The sequence below is a fragment of the Chanos chanos genome, chromosome 12 (genome assembly GCF_902362185.1).
Source record: "Chanos chanos chromosome 12, fChaCha1.1, whole genome shotgun sequence".
Classification (NCBI taxonomy): domain Eukaryota; kingdom Metazoa; phylum Chordata; class Actinopteri; order Gonorynchiformes; family Chanidae; genus Chanos; species Chanos chanos.
Genome location: NC_044506.1, coordinates 23,209,451 through 23,226,729, shown reverse-complemented (window position 1 = coordinate 23,226,729; position 17,279 = coordinate 23,209,451). Strand labels below are relative to the sequence as shown.

The 17,279-nt window shown below is 45.4% G+C and overlaps 1 protein-coding gene across 1 annotated transcript in view; it reads right to left on the bottom strand.

The window, feature by feature from the left end:
- Positions 1-1,216: 1,216 nt before the first annotated feature.
- trak1b (trafficking protein, kinesin binding 1b) overlaps positions 1,217-17,279 on the bottom strand; it is an 18,748-nt gene continuing 2,685 nt past the window's right edge. Inside the window, exons 3-16 of the mRNA XM_030789381.1 lie at positions 13,011-13,087; positions 12,279-12,395; positions 11,264-11,365; positions 10,644-10,745; positions 10,328-10,406; positions 9,894-10,024; positions 9,656-9,730; positions 7,320-7,457; positions 6,945-7,021; positions 6,279-6,470; positions 5,816-6,069; positions 3,780-3,983; positions 3,170-3,305; positions 1,217-1,985 (exon numbers count right to left, since the gene is read on the bottom strand). Coding sequence (XP_030645241.1) covers positions 1,217-1,985; positions 3,170-3,305; positions 3,780-3,983; positions 5,816-6,069; positions 6,279-6,470; positions 6,945-7,021; positions 7,320-7,457; positions 9,656-9,730; positions 9,894-10,024; positions 10,328-10,406; positions 10,644-10,745; positions 11,264-11,365; positions 12,279-12,395; positions 13,011-13,061 — 2,427 coding nt within the window. The 5' untranslated portion in view covers positions 13,062-13,087. The remainder of the gene's footprint in view (positions 1,986-3,169; positions 3,306-3,779; positions 3,984-5,815; positions 6,070-6,278; positions 6,471-6,944; positions 7,022-7,319; positions 7,458-9,655; positions 9,731-9,893; positions 10,025-10,327; positions 10,407-10,643; positions 10,746-11,263; positions 11,366-12,278; positions 12,396-13,010; positions 13,088-17,279) is intronic.

The window sequence follows — 17,279 nt, the reverse complement described above, 5'->3', positions numbered from 1 at the left end:
AATAATAATAATAATAATAATAATAATAATAATAATAATAATAACAATAATTTGACCATGAGGTCAGTGGTGTTTACCCATCGAAGGTCAGAGAACATCTTCTATCTTAATACTCGACATAGCACAGACAACAAAGAAACAGTTTTCCTGTTTGAATCTCTGATCATATAGCAGCTAAATTACACCTATATCAAACATAAAGTGGACACTCCCCCGCGTCCTCTGAGGCCGGGCGATAGATTTGAAGTGGTGGGTATGAGTGAGTGAGTGAGTGAGTGAGTGAGTGAGTGAGTGAGTGGTAGGTGTTTGTGAGAGAGCCTGTGTGTGAGAGAGGGGGTTTTAAAAGAGTCACTGTGTATACAGTGAATGGGAGTGGTATGAATACAGTATACAGTATATAAACACAGTAAATACATGTCCTTTCTATTATAAAAACCAACTAAACCCAAGCATGGGAATCTGCAGTCTTTGAATTCCCCTCTTTACAAACGTCAGTCACGGACCGCACTTATTCTGGTCCTCCACAGACCTTATGCTATGTTATAACACGTGAATTACATTGCTATTACTCATTTATATTACTATATGGAATGCTTGGGGGATTCAGATATGACAGGAGAGTATGTCATATAAATATAAATTGCTCCTTTCTGTTGTTACTGAAACCATTACTATAAGTTGAAATAGCCTGTTCCTTCTCTGTGTGTTTGCCTTGTCAACAGTGTCTGGACGGAGAAGTCATTGCATGTCTGCTTTATTAGTGCTGAACCTCTTACAGGCAAACCAGTGTGTTTTCTGTTACACAGGACTGCAGAGAGTACTATACTTAGGATCATAAGGGGATCATTTGTTCAGCGCTGTACAGGGACATTGCACAACATGCATGTCACGGATGCCGTCCATAGAACTGTTCAAAGCTCTCTGAACTTACTGTGACCTTAGGCTATCATAGTGTCAGCAGCACATTCAGAGTCTATGTATGAGGAACTTTAACATATTGCTTCAAACTGCTCTTTTTAAGTGTGTGTGTCAGTTTGTGTGTTTGCGTGTGTGTGTGTGTTTGTGTTAGCGTGTGATTGTGTGTGTGTGTGTGTGTGTGTGTGTGCGCGCGCATGTGTGTATGTGTGTGTGTGTGTGTGTGTGTGTGTGTGAGTGTGTGTGTGCATATGTGTGTGTGTGTGTGCACGCGCATGCGTGTGTGTGTGTGCATGGTAAGTTATTTGAGGCTAGTTTGTTTGGGTAGTTTGGGTGCCAGCATTATCTCAGAGTCTTGGGGGCCTGGTCCTTTCATGGCCATACTGGCCCCGACCATGGCCGGATAGCTGCGGTTCCGCCTCATCCCCTCATTCAGAGGAGCAAACGGTGAGCCTGGCCTCCGCAGCCCACCAAGAGGCCCGAGGATGGGAGCCGGCCTGGGAATCGCTGCTCCTGTGGTCCCGGAACCCGGACTGGCCAGCCCCAAGCGCTTCAGCTTATCCACCAGGTTCAGATTGTACACGCTGACATCCGTTTGGCTCTCGCAGTCCCGCGCCTGGGGCCCTGACGCCCCCACCACTTCCTTCAGAATGGAGCGCGCCGGTTTTGAAGCCAGGAAGTTCTCATATGATGGACTCTTGAAGGAGAAGGCCTCGGATGAGTCTTCGTCTATGGCTGCGCCCGGGCTCGGGGTACGCCGCGTGGGAGAGTTAGGTGGTGTGGTGGGCCTCTGGGGATCTGGGATGGGGGAGGGGGCCACAGAGGTGCTGAGAAGGACTCCTCCGCTCCCCCTGTCCCAGCTCTGAGGCTGGTAAACAGCGGCAGATATGCCTCTCTCCTGCAGGAGGCGGACCAGCCCCAGGGAGGTGCTGAACGTTTTGGTGGAGTCCCGAAGGTTGGTGAAGGACTGGGACTGGGAGAGACTCATGCGACGTGGAGTACAGGGTGTGGCTGCAGGCGTGGACTTCAGACTGCCAGACATCACACTGGAGGTGGGCACTGGGTTCAAACTGGAGAACGGGGGAGTGAGAGAGAGAGAGAGAGAGAGAGAGAGACAATGAAAGAGAGAAAGAGAGAGAAAGAGAGAAAGAGAGACAGAGAGAGAGAGAGAGAGAGAGAGAGAGGATGAAAGAGAGAAAGAGAGCTGGTGAGGACTGGAAAGAACAGATCTTACAGCTAAGTGACTCTCAGGCTTTACTTGGTGCATATCCTCCATTAAGGGAATGTACAGGAGGTCACAGGATAAAGTGCTGTACAATGCTAAAAGTATGACCTGAATGTGGAATGTGGAAGGTGGATGTGTAGGGTGTGTAGTGTGTGAAGGTGGACGTGTAGGGGGTGTAGTGTGCGAAGGTGGATGTATAGGGTGTGTAGTGTGCGAAGGTGGATGTGTAGGGGGTGTAGTGTGTGAAGGTGGATGTGTAGGGGAGCTGTAGTGTGTGAAGGTGGATGTGTAGGGGGTGTAGTGTGTGAGGGTGGATGTGTAGGGGGTGTAGTGTGTGAAGGTGGATGTGTAGGGTGTGTAGTGTGTGAAGGTGGATGTGTAGGGGGTGTAGTGTGTGAAGGTGGATGTGTAGGGGGTGTAGTGTGTGAGGGTGGGTGTGTAGGGGAACTGTAGTGTGTGAAGGTGGATGTGTAGGGTGTGTAGTGTGTGAAGGTGGATGTGTAGGGGTGTAGGGTGTAGAGTGTGAGGGTGGATGTGTAGGGGGTGTAGCGTGTGAAGGTGGGTGTGTAGGGGAACTGTAGTGTGTGAAGGTGGATGTGTAGGGGGTGTAGGGTGTAGAGTGCGAGGGTGGATGTGTAGGGGGTGTAGTGTGTGAAGGTGGGTGTGTAGGGGAACTGTAGTGTGTGAAGGTGGATGTGTAGGGGAACTGTAGTGTGTGAAGGTGGATGTGTAGGGGGTGTAGAGTGTGAGGGTGGATGTGTAGGGGGTGTAGGGTGTAGAGTGTGAGGGTGGATGTGTAGGGGGTGTAGTGTGTGAAGGTGGGTGTGTAGGGGAACTGTAGTGTGTGAAGGTGGATGTGTAGGGGGTGTAGGGTGTAGAGTGTGAGGGTGGATGTGTAGGGGGTGTAGTGTGTGAAGGTGGGTGTGTAGGGGAACTGCAGTGTGTGAGGGTGGATGTGTAGGGGGTGTAGGGTGTAGAGTGTGAGGGTGGATGTGTAGGGAATCTGTAATAGCTGGGTGGATGACTCACCTGGGAGTGACGTGGGTGATCTCATCAGATGGATGCATGATTCGGCAGGTGGTGAAGGTGTAAGTGGAGCTGGTATGGGCCATACATTTGCCAGGGTAATACACTGCAACACAGTGACACAAAGAGGGAATTAAAACTATAGGAACTTCACATATTCACAGCTCAGCAGAGACAGCGCACAGGACATAGTTGATGCAGCTTACACTACTGAACGAGAGTCAGCAATTTCTTTGGGTTTTATATGGAGCAGTAGAGGTTAAGAGTGAAAGGGAACAGACAGATTTATAGACAAAGTTTGAGATGAGTTATGTTATGTCAGACTCTTTAAAGACCACCCATTCTATCTTTAAATGCTAACTATCAGTCTTATGTAAAATAATTCTCACAATGTTCATAATATTTTAAACACAGTTGAACATGTGTGTCTAGGGGCTAATTCACTGGACAGAAAATTGCACAGACATAGATTTAGCTGTTGCTATGGAAACAAGGTTACAGGGCCTTGAAATAAATAAGCAGTTCTCACCTGAGAACTCCATAGAGGTGTGGCCTGTGCTGAGGCAGGGGGAGGGGGAAGCTGAGAGGGTGTGGCTCAGAGTGGTGGGAGCACTGGGATTGGGTGTTGTCGTGGTAGGAAGGTTCTGGAAATACTGCTCCCCTGGCTCGTCCTCTTCGTAGTCTGCGTAGTGGTACACCTCATCGAGGTCCAGCTCCAGCGGACGGAAACCCTTCGGGACCACGCCGGGGCGGGTGTCCAGAATGCCTCCCAGGTTCGGCTGGGCCAGCTGCTGCCACTGCTGCAGGGTTGCCGACCCTGGAAGGAAGAGAGACAGGTCTGTGATCTTGGTGAAGGTATATGATGAGACAGAGAGACAGGTCTGTGATCTTGGTGAAGGTATATGGTGAGACAGAGAGACAGGTCTGTGATCTTGGTGAAGGTATATGGTGAGACAGAGAGACAGGTCTGTGATCTTGGTGAAGGTATATGGTGAGACAGAGAGACAGGTCTGTGATCTTGGTGAAGGTATATGGTGCCATACAAACTGTTTTACCTCTGAATTTGTTCAAAAATGTTGCAAAGGAAATATTAAAATGAAAACTGAGAGCAAATACAAACAAGAATAAGAGAATGGTCTGTCTCAGTGTAAACAGATATTATCCTGTTCCCAACTTACACAACACTGTGATATTAATTGTCTGATTCTTCAGGTAATGCAAACATGGTGATAGCCTTTGCACTGTCTTTGATAATTTACCTGACCATAAATCTCTCCGGAGTAATTCAAGTCCATTACAAAGTTATTATCCTGTTAGACATGCCAGGCCACAGACACAGAGTGGTCATTGTCAGTGTCTGTATGGGGCTGGTCCAATGGGATGATAATGAGATTTCACACTGACATTATGGAGACACGCCCAAATCAGGACAGCAAAGAAAATGAGTGAAGAGAAAAAAACAATATGACTTTATTGAATATGGAAATGAAATGGAGGAGATATATATACATATATATAAAGAAAAAGATTTTCAGAAAAATACACAAATGAATGAAAATCATACAACAGAGGGTCAGAAAAACAACTAAAATGTGAAATGTTGGAAAGCGACCGACTGAAAAGAAAAAAAGAGAGAGAAAAAAAGAGAGAGAAAAAAGAGAGAAGGTTGTTGGTGGAGAACAGGATGGAAGTGTGTATTATCAGTGCCCACACTGACCACCAGCTGCCATTGCTAAACTACAGCACCAATAAATCCACAAAATGAATATAAAATGAACAGAATGAAACAATATCCGAATACGTCAAAACAATCTGCTGTCTTTTAAACAGTGTCCAGTATCAGAATATGTACATGGATTTAAAATCCAACTCAGACACATTTAAATACCACGTTTAAGTATCAGATGTCATCAAGCATCACCTTCACTCTCCAGTCACAGACAGTATAGAGAGAAGGGTCTCTGCTGTGAGTTAAACCACGTTTGTTTGTTCATTTAGGTTTGTGTAAAGTCTGTCGCAACATTTCAGAAGGTGAGAGAAGGTGAAACCCCAGTTGTGCGTGCAGATTATAAAGACTGCTTCCTCCAACAGAGACCACTGGACTAGTCCTACGATGAAGAGCAATGCACAGTATATCTCTTTCAAAATGTAAAAAGACTGAAGCAGACAAAGAAGACCACTGAACTTAAGAGCAGACTCCCCCTAGTGGACATGTTGAGTGCAATATGAAATATGATTTATGGTCACTGCACATATAGTATATATATATATATATATAGACAGATGAAGAAGCACATGGTGTGTATTCATACACACCGATTTTCCAGCCATACCTTTTTGTAATTAATATTAATATTTAGTGTATAATTATTATGGAAAGTGAAAATTATGTTTCAACACTATGTCCTGTATGTTAATTACTGGTGTTTGTATGAGACACGGAGCAGCTGTATGGAGACGGGGCTTAGCCTTGCGGTAGCTATGCAGATTTCTATGGTTACTGCAACCAGAGGCGTGGCTGCGTGTCCCTCTTGTATGAGTGTTTGCGGCTGCTCATGAGTGACCACAGTGAGTTAAACAGCATCACAGAGGGTGGGCGTGGCCTGGCATGGCGTGGGGAGCTGGGCGGAGCCGGGCGGTCGCAGTCACCTTCCAGGGGCTTGACGATCTGCAGCTTGTCTGGGAGGTACGGCCGGCTCACCAGTGTGCCCAGGGACATGATGCTCTCGCTGGGCACGAGACCCCCGATACGCAGGCCCCCGTCCTGGAACCCAGACGAACGCCGCTCTCGTTCCTCCTCAAAGAAACGCCGCTCGCTCAGGCAGTTCTGTCGCCGTAGGGACAGCCGGCGCAGGGCCAGCTTCAGGTCCTCAGACCCTGAGCGTTTCTCAGGGGTGTCCACACTATTGCCAGAGCAGAAAGGTGAACAGAGGGCTTACACACACAGGCAGATGTGAGTGCTCCTGATGTTTAAACATTGGTTGGCCGATGAACTCTGAGACAAAATGTAAACACTAATTACAGTAATAAAAATACATAAAAACAGTCATGTGATTAATTGTGTGTGTAGTGTGTGTTTGCGGATTTGCAGTTCATTTAAAGGCCCACCCACCTTGTCTCAGTGGCTCCAGTCTCAAGGAGCAGGCTCTGTGCCCGATTGTCCAGTGTACTACCACTCCTGTCAGAGGAGGACGACAGTGACTGATTGGATCCTGGGATGTTTGCAGTGGGCGGGACCACAGCGCGCTGCCTGACGGACTGATTGATGTTCTTAACTGTCTCAAACACACGTTTATGATGAATCCTACATACAAACACACCAACACACAAACACACACACAGAGAAAGAGATGAAGTCCGAACTGTGATCACAAAACATAAGTTACCATTACGCCAAGCAAATTATAGTTTAAAACGGTTTGCAATAGCTGTGCTTTTGCTAATGTTTATTTCTATGGTTTTTACCAGTGGGAATTTCAATAGGACAGATGAGGAGATGAGTGGGAGTCATGCAGAGAGACAGATATAGAGAAATGACTGACAGAGAGATGTTGGAAAGAAAGAGAACACATTTGTGTATAGAGCATATTTCAGATGGAGAAATGAGTGATGGAGGGTTGTATGAGAGAGTGATGAAGAGAGTGATGGAGTGTTGGATGAGAGCGTGATGAAGAGAGTGATGGAGTGTTGGATGAGAGCGTGATGAAGAGAGTGATGGAGTGTTGGTGGAGAGAGTGATGGAGTGTTGGATAAGAGAGTGAATAAGAGACTTGTGTACTTGTGTATTTCAGACTCAGGTTCAGTCTGACTAAACTCTTTCCTCATGGTCCCTTCAATCTCAGCTGCCAGAGAGTCCTGTAACACACACACACACACACACACACACACACACACACACACACACACACACAGACACAGACACAGACACAGATTATGTAGATTATTTCCCCCATTAGAAATCATAGCTTGAACACAGCCTGTTTCCGTGCGTGTGTGTGTGTGTGTGCATGTGCATATGTGTGTGAGTGTGTGTGTGCATGCTTGTGTGTGTATTTGTATGCATTTGTGTCTGTGTGTGTGTGTGGTGTGTGTGTGTGTGTGGTGTGTGTGTGTGTGGTGTGCGTGCGTGTGTGTGTGTGTGGTGTGTGTGTACCATGGGGAAAAGGCCGAGGGGGTGACAGCGTCGGGGCGTGCCTGCAGACACACTCCTGTTCCGCAGATTCTTCAGCTCCTCCTGAGCTTCATGCAACATCTCCAGACACTCACAGTACTTCTCCTCCAGCTCCTGCAGCTGTGTGTGGAGGAGAAACACAAAGAGAGAGAGAGAGAGAGTGAGAAAAGCAATGGAAATAAATGGAAATAATGTATAGTATTTGATAGCATTACTGTATATGGGATTATTTCAGCTGTGAGGTATAGTGCTGAGAAGCTGATGAGGAGTGTGAGGTACTGTGTAGTAACACTGAGGAGGAGTCTGAGAGGCGACTGTGTGCAGACATACCTGTGAGGTACAGTGTTGTAAGTTTGAGGTTGTTTGTGAGGTAGTGACTGTGTGCAGACATACCTCGGCTGTGAGGTACAGTGTTGTAAGTTTGAGGTAGTTTGTGAGGTAGTGACTGTGTGCAGACATACCTGTGAGGTACAGTGTTGTAAGTTTGAGGTAGTTTGTGAGGTAGTGACGGTGTGCAGACATACCTCGGCTGTGAGGTACAGCGTTGTAAGTAATGAGGTAGAGTGACGGTGTGCAGACATACCTCAGCAGTGAGGTGCAGTGTTGTAAGTAGTGAGGTAGAGTGACGGTGTGCAGACATACCTCAGCAGTGAGGTGCAGTGTTGTAAGTAGTGAGGTAGAGTGACGGTGTGCAGACATACCTCAGCAGTGAGGTGCAGTGTTGTAAGTAGTGAGGTAGAGTGACGGTGTGCAGACATACCTCAGCAGTGAGGTGCAGTGTTGTAAGTAGTGAGGTAGAGTGACGGTGTGCAGACATACCTCGGCAGTGAGGTGCAGTGTTGTAAGTAGTGAGGTAGAGTGACGGTGTGCAGACATACCTCGGCTGTGAGGTACAGTGTTGTAAGTAGTGAGGTAGAGTGACGGTGTGCAGACATACCTCGGCTGTGAGGTACAGTGTTGTAAGTTTGAGGTAGTTTGTGAGGTAGTGACGGTGTGCAGACATACCTCGGCTGTGAGGTACAGTGTTGTAAGTAGTGAGGTAGAGTGACGGTGTGCAGACATACCTCGGCTGTGAGGTGCAGTGTTGTAAGTAGTGAGGTAGAGTGACGGTGTGCAGACATACCTCAGCAGTGAGGTGCAGTGTTGTAAGTAGTGAGGTAGAGTGACGGTGTGCAGACATACCTCGGCTGTGAGGTACAGTGTTGTAAGTAGTGAGGTAGAGTGACGGTGTGCAGACATACCTCGGCTGTGAGGTACAGTGTTGTAAGTTTGAGGTAGTTTGTGAGGTAGTGACGGTGTGCAGACATACCTCGGCTGTGAGGTACAGTGTTGTAAGTTTGAGGTAGTTTGTGAGGTAGTGACTGTGTGCAGACATACCTCGGCTGTGAGGTACAGTGTTGTAAGTAGTGAGGTAGAGTGACGGTGTGCAGACATACCTCAGCAGTGAGGTGCAGTGTTGTAAGTAGTGAGGTAGAGTGACGGTGTGCAGACATACCTCGGCTGTGAGGTACAGTGTTGTAAGTAGTGAGGTAGAGTGACGGTGTGCAGACATACCTCGGCTGTGAGGTACAGTGTTGTAAGTTTGAGGTAGTTTGTGAGGTAGTGACTGTGTGCAGACATACCTCGGCTGTGAGGTACAGTGTTGTAAGTTTGAGGTAGTTTGTGAGGTAGTGACTGTGTGCAGACATACCTCGGCTGTGAGGTACAGTGTTGTAAGTTTGAGGTTGTTTGTGAGGTAGTGATGGTGTGCAGACATACCTCGGCTGTGAGGTACAGTGTTGTAAGTAGTGAGGTAGTTTGTGAGGTAGTGACGGTGTGCAGACATACCTCGGCTGTGAGGTACAGTGTTGTAAGTAGTGAGGTAGTTTGTGAGGTAGTGACGGTGTGCAGACATACCTCGGCTGTGAGGTACAGTGTTGTAAGTAGTGAGGTAGAGTGACGGTGTGCAGACATACCTCGGCTGTGAGGTGCAGTGTTGTAAGTAGTGAGGGAGAGTGACGGTGTGCAGACATACCTCAGCAGTGAGGTACAGTGTTGTAAGTAGTGAGGTAGAGTGACGGTGTGCAGACATACCTCAGCAGTGAGGTGCAGTGTTGTAAGTAGTGAGGTAGAGTGACGGTGTGCAGACATACCTCGTCAGTGAGGTACAGTGTTGTAAGTTTGAGGTAGTTTGTGAGGTAGTGACGGTGTGCAGACATACCTCGGCTGTGAGGTACAGTGTTGTAAGTAGTGAGGTAGAGTGACGGTGTGCAGACATACCTCGGCAGTGAGGTGCAGTGTTGTAAGTAGTGAGGTAGAGTGACGGTGTGCAGACATACCTCGGCTGTGAGCTGCCTCTGAGCATCTTTGGCTGCACAGAGATGCTGAGATAACTCCTCATTCTCCACTGCATACTGTAAACACACACACACACACACACACACACGAAGAAAAACTGATTGATGATTTCCACAAATATCTGATCTAACTAATTTGAATGTCCATCTATGTGCACACATGTGTGAGCTGCCTCACGTGTGTGTATACATGTGTGTGTGTGTGTGTGTAGACTTGCACCGTTTTGGCTTTTTTTTGTAGGTCCACTATCTGTGATAGGAGGTGTGTGATCTCTTCCTGTTGCCGTGAGGCATCTTCAGTCTTCCTGGCTAACTCCTCTGCTATTGAGGAGATCTGGAGACTGGACTGCCCTGCAAAGAGAGAGAGAGAGAGAGAGAGAGAGAGAGAATATGAAAACACACATGCAAATAAGATGAAGTATCTAGAATGGAGCCAAAGAAATATAGAATACCTGTAGTGATCTATTGAGGATTTGGATTTCTGGGTTATGGCTGTAATGCTTCTGTGTGAGAATAAGGATGAGGCGAAAACTGAGCTAATCTCCAGTATCGTATGTCAGGATTAGGCAAGGGTCAAGGGTTAAGGGTTAAGGGTTGTGTGTGTGTTTGTGTGTGAGTGTACACACGTGCGTGTGTGTATGACATGCAACTCACTGAGCTCATTAACACAGTCATTCACAAGCTGGTGTTCTTTCTCCTCATATGTCTCTGTCTCTGACTTCAGATGACTTGCCTGAACACACACACACACACACACACACACACACACACACACACACACACACACACACAGACACACAGAGAGAGAGAGAGAGAGAGAGAGAGAGAGAGAGAGAGAATGTAAAATTCCCTGCTGTGGATGTCCAGTTGTGATATATATTGAGTCATGTTAGTGAGCGTGTATGAGTGTGTGTGAGTGTGTGGGCGTGTGTGAGTGTGTGTGAGTGTGTGAGTGTGTGGGTGTGGTCACCTCTGATCTGAGCGATAAGTTTTCTTCCTCTAGGTCTCTAAGTTTTCTCTGAAGGACATCCAGAGCAGAACCACTCAGAACAGATGACATCACCTTGTTCCGCTGACCCCTGACCCAGGATACAAAACACAGTCTGAGAGCTGTCAGGGTCATTGTTTTTTAAAGTGAAAACAGATCTACATATTTGCCTGTGGCTCTAATGAAGTAGTAGACAGCCATCTGCTCAACAAAGTTTCCAATTATATTTGTTTCCACACAAATCCTAATGCCCCCTTTCATTATCCATATAAACACCACTAGCCTTTACCAGTGACCTCACAGTGTCTTGACTCTACAGACGCAATTCAACATCGATGTCCTTATCAACACTGCCATGGTATCTTTACTCCCACCTTGGGGGTAAAGCATTTTATCCTGGGCTAAGCTAGGACTTTGTCTCCAAGGCAACAGAATGCTAGTACAAGTCCAGGGCTAACGCAGACAAGACAATGAAGAGTTCTGGCTAGGCCTGGGTTAAGTTATCTCTGGGTTAAAAGACCACAGTGTGAAATGTCTACATGAGAAAGGCGAGAGGTCTGATTCGATGTGTCTCTGTGGGGAGTAGGATGGTAGAAGGAGACTGACGTTGGAGAGTTGGCTTCTTCCTCACTCTCCTCCGCAGTGTTGGTGTAGAACTGCAGGAGCTCATCCTTTAGATTCAACTCATGATGCAACTGAGCCACCTGAGAGAGAGAGAGAGAGAGAGAGAGAGAGGGAGAGAGAGGGAGGGAGAGAGAGAGAGAGAGGGGGAGAGAGAGGGAGGGAGAGAGAGAGAGAGAGAGAGAGAGAGAGAGGGAGAGAGAGAGAGAGGGAGGGAGAGGGAGAGAGAGAAAGAGGGAGGGAGAGAGAGAGAGAGAGAGAGGGAGAGAGAGAGAGAGAGAGAGTGACACAGAGAGAGAGAGAGAGTGACACAGAGAGAGAGAGGGAGAGAGAGAGAGAGAGAGAAAGAGGGAGGGAGAGAGAGAGAGAGAGAGAGGGAGAGAGAGAGAGAGAGAGAGAGTGACACAGAGAGAGAGAGAGAGAGAGAGGGAGAGAGAGAGAGAGTGACACAGAGAGAGAGAGAGGGGGGGGGAAGGAGAGGGAGAGAGAGAGAGAGGGAGAGAGAGAGAGAGAGAGTGACACAGAGAGAGAAGGGGGGGGGGGGAGAAGGAGAGAGAGAGAGAGAGAGAGAGAGAGAGAGAGAGAGAGAGAGAGAGAGATGTAGGAATAGGTAAGGCTTGGCTATTATAGCAGAGGGGACAGAGGACTTTAATAATTAAGACTGTCTCTCATTATTTGACAGAGGCTTTTGCCTCATGAATAAGAGCAGTAAATATGACAAAAGGTTTGATGTGAGAACAGAGAGGAATCAGTGCCAGTAATGTCTAATACGATTGGGGTTTCAGGTCATTCATTCTGAGCACAGACATGTTTCTGTGCATGTCCAGCACCATCCCATGAGAAAAGAGTGAGAGAATGTTCTCTCTTCCATCAGCTCCTGGTACTTACACAATAAAAACAAAATCCCCTCCCAACCTGGAACTACAGCCTGGAGAAAGATTTAATCTCCAGCCAAAACTACATTTAAGTGAGTAACAGGATAATCTTTCATCTCACCTCCTCTCTAATGGAGCCCACTTGTTCCTCCAGATACTCATTCTGTTCACTCAGAACTCTGTTCTTCTTCAGGAGGGACTGACCAATCCGAGCAGCCAGCTCCAGATCACGCTCTTTCTGATTGGTTAAAGACAACGGGATTTCAGGTCATTAAAAAGAAAGCTAGAAAACCTAAAAATACAACTCTACAGTCGAACCTTGACTTTTGCGGGTTAACTTTCACAGATTTGATTAGACTAGAGTAGACTAGAAAATGTAAAGCAAATGAAAAAAAGTCTAGTTAGTCATAAATGCAGTACAGTGTATTGTTTTACATTGTTATGTGTGTTAAATATGGTCAGCAGCATTTAGAGTTAAGGTTTGGAGGGGCCTAGAGGTATTCGCATTTTTCCACTTTCACAGAGGTCCTGCACCCCTACCCCTGTGAATGTGGAGGGTCAACTGTACATAGAGAAATATTCACTATTCACACTATACCATCAAAAAGATTTGTCTAGATTCTCGATTTCATCTGGCTAAAATGCACAATATGTTAATAAGTTTGTAATAATACATGTGCACAGTAACTATGTCTTTACACACACACACACACACAGATATAGATATATAGATAGATAGATATAGATATATACAGCATATACATATACATTAAAATGTGACAGTGATACCCATGAGTGTGAATGACTTTGATTGGAGCAAAATGAGTGTAATGGCGTGAGCTTGGTCTCTCACCTCCTCCAAAAGTCGAGTCACCGCATCAATGTCATTGTATGTCTTAGTCATCTGGCCCACTCGTTCAGCACATAGCACTGGGGATGAAACACACAGAGAGGCTCATGGGAAATGCAGCTTTCTGAGCACAGAGAAAGAAGATGACATCAGCTGCAAGGGCAAAGGAGGTACAAGATGACCTATCACCTCAAAAGTTCACTGGTTTGTGACCTTTCCTGCTATTGTATAAAACACATACCAGAAACAAGACTTATTCACTGTCTTTCATGACCATAAAACTGTCCATTTTAAGCAGACCAAGGAGCTGAGGATGTCATTGATGGTCTGTTATAGTCTGTTATTATCTATCTATGTTCTGTTACTGTCTGTTATGGTCTGTGATGGTCCGTCACAGTCTGTCACAGTTGTTTTCACATTCTGTGATGGTCTGTTACAGTCTCTACTGGTTTGTCACAGTCGATTCTACGTTCTGTGATGGTCTGTTACAGTCTGTGACAGTTTGTTCATGCATTCTGTTTAGGGGGCTACTATCGGCCCCTTTTGATACTAATTGGACCATATCGATATCGGCCTCCTCATATCGGTTTTGCTGATATTACATCTTGGTTCTCCTGAACTTGGTTAATAGGAGACATGACTGATGTTCCAAAACAACGACCTGCAAATCTGCAAATTTATCTGCAAATAAATTCATTATGATTCCCTTTATGTAGTTTTATTATTGCAACTGCCAAATATGATAAATGAATATCGGCCCAATATCAGTTATCGGCTATCCTAAGCCATAAGATATCGATATCAGTATTGGCCCTAAAAAATGCTTATTGCTCGACCTCTAATTCTGTTATGGTCTGTGATGGTCTGTTATGATCCGTCACAGTGGATTTTACATTCTGTGATGGCCTGTCATGGTCTGTGACAGTTGATTTTGCATTCTGTGATGACCTGTTACATTCTATGACAGTCTGTTATGGCCTGTCACGGTGTCTGATGACTGTGTTATGATGTGTGGTGCCTTATGACAGTCAGTTCTGTGTAGAGAATCAGATGAACATGTCACAAACTCAGTCAAACTGGAGGATCTGGAGGCCACAGAGGGGAATGTGCTCCGTCTAATACAATAACAGTACAATTATGCAGTAATAATGAAGAGTTATGGTGTTATTGGACCAGACAAATATTACACTCATATGTTTGATGACTAAACGTGTAAAACATTCCTGGAGGAGTGTTACATGTTTATGTACTCATCTGAGAATGAGACAGACAAGCATAGTCGTTATGTTGACATGAAATCACTCAGCTCTTGGTACAGAATCACGCATGGTCAGCCTAGAAACCGCATTACCCAGCAGCCCCAGCCACAGTCAGTCAGAATCACATCAGCACCTAGTACTGTTATATCATCAGCACAACAATATATAACTATAAAATTCTTCCTCTCTCTCTCAATCTCACTCGCACACACACACGTATGGATGTATGTATGTATGTATGTATGTATGTATGTATGTATGTATGTATATATATATATATGTGTGTGTTTGTGAGTGTATCTATCTATCTGTCTATCTATCTATCCATATATGATTTGGTCTCAGTAAGGTTGAGCAGTCAAATTCTGTGGGTGGAGCATGTGTGGTGCTTTGGGAGCGGGGGGTGGGTAGGGGTGGATGCTATTTTAGCGCTTCGTATGGATGTGATCAAACCAGGACAGGAATTATTGACCCTCCCTTGCTAATCAATACAGTGGCACAACCAACAGCTAACGCTGATCACTTGAGTTCTCACTCAGACTATGTACAAACAGAATAGAAAGAGGGTCTTCCTAATGTCCCTCATACAATAAAAGAATTAACCCTCTGTGCATTTCCTGCTGCACACACACACACACACACACACATACACACACACACACACACATACACACACACACGCACACACACACACACACACATACACACACACGCACACACACACCCACACACACACACACACACACACATACACACACGCACACACACACACACACACACACACACACACACACACACTACACATACACACACTACACATACACACACACACACACACACACACACACTACACACACTACACATACACACACACACACACACACACACAAACACACACACACTCTAAAACATCTACTTTAATGAAGGGACTTGGGATCAAGGCTATACTACACAGTACAGAATGAACAATACAGGACAGAGAGAGAGAGACACAGAGAGAGAAAGAGAGAGAGAGAGGGAGAGAGGGAGAAGGAGACAAGGAGAGAGAGAGACATTCAAGATAATGACCCTGAGCAAAGGAAAGATTTATAGAAAGTCAACACGAATCTCACTGGCTCTTTAAAATCTAGTTAAAATGACCTGTGTGCAATCCAAGTTCTACCAAAAAAACAAACACTCACACACAGGACAAGGAATGCAGTGCAGTATAAACACAGGCTTTACCCTCAGTGAAATCGTCATAACAGCAGTCCAGTTCAAAGTAATCTGTCCCATCGATTCTCTGCATGGTAATCACCTCTCACTGCCTTCCCATTCACACAATCTCCAACAACACAAAGCAGCAGCGATGCTTCGATTCCTCCTCCACACTGTTCAGTATGAGTCTGAACCTCCACACTCAGTCACAGCAACCATGTGATCCTCTCCCATTTACAGAGAGAGAGAGAGAGAGACAGAGAGAGACAGACAGACAGAGAGAGAGTAGGAGGGAGAAGCAGAACTGGGGCAGTGATGCTGCTGATATGAAGTTGAGCATTTCCTCAGAACCATTGTTACCTCCCCACCCAGTTTGGTATGGTCACTGAAAGCACATCAGTACTATGTGTAGTTCAAAATATGAAGCTTTCAACAACAGTAATCACAGAGTGTAACACACACACAGGGAGTAACAAAGTCAGGGCAGAACAAACACACAGGTCTAAATACACACAGGTCACAACACACACACAGACAGGGCGTAACACACACACAGGGTGTAACACACACAGAGGTTATAACAAACATATACACAAGTCTTAATGCACACAGAGGGTAACACACACACACACACACACGCTGTAATAAACACAGGGCAAAACAAACAGGGTGTAGCACACTCAGAGGCATAACACACCATACATGAGTGTTAAAGTGGACATACATGAGTGTTAAGGTGGACATACATGAATGTTAAGGTGGACATACATGAGTGTTAAGGTGGACATACATGAGTGTTAAGGTGGACATACATGAGTGTTAAAGTGGACATACATGAATGTTAAGGTGGACATACATGAGTGTTAAAGTGGACATACATGAGTGTTAAGGTGGACATACACGAGTGTTAAAGTGGACATACATGAGTGTTAAAGTGGACATACATGAATGTTAAGGTGGACATACATGAGTGTTAAAGTATAAAGCATAAATAGCAACAGCTTTGTTCCCAGTTTGTCCTTGTCTTTATTACAGCTCAATAAGCGCTACCAAATCTGATTTATTTTCCTTAATGCAGGCTCTGTGTGTGTGTGTGTGTGTGTGTGTGTGCGCGTGTGTGCTTGATTCTTCTAATTTAGGAGGACATTTGACTGAAAGTGCACAGTAACTCTACTGGGGATGTGTTGTCAAACCGGGGTCAAAACCATAGTCAACATGAGGGTTACCACAGTTAACGAAAACTAAGATTAAAACTAAACAAAACCATGAAACCTAAATATAAACTACCATGAACAATGCAACACGCACAAAAACGAGATAGCACCGCAGGTAAAATCAGCTTCGTTTCGACTTTAGTTGCATTTTGTTTTCTTTATTGCTTTTTCAGTTTCTGTAAATCAAGGCCTTCCTCATAACACCTGAAAAACTAAAACTAACACGAAAACTAATTTAAAAGACAAAGTTGGCATTGATAGAATAAGCGTGGAAGTGTGAAAAGGTGTTTTAGTTTTGGATTCATTCGTTATTCTTCAGTAATAATGCAAGTCATTGGAAGGTCAAAAGAACCTTGTTATCTATAAGAGATGTAAAAGAGATTTTTATGAAAGAATCGAATTCTTGAGAATTTGCTTAAACGGTTTGTCACAGACTTACACAGTTCCCAACGGTTCTCATTTCTACCTCTGCACGGACAGTTTGCCCCTCTCTGAAGACATTTCTTTTCCTTATTGTTGTTTACTCAGTGAACTAACAGGGCCACAGCCTGGCTGCTGAGCAGGACTAACTGAGCTACGTAACGCTGTAAATCACAGAGTGC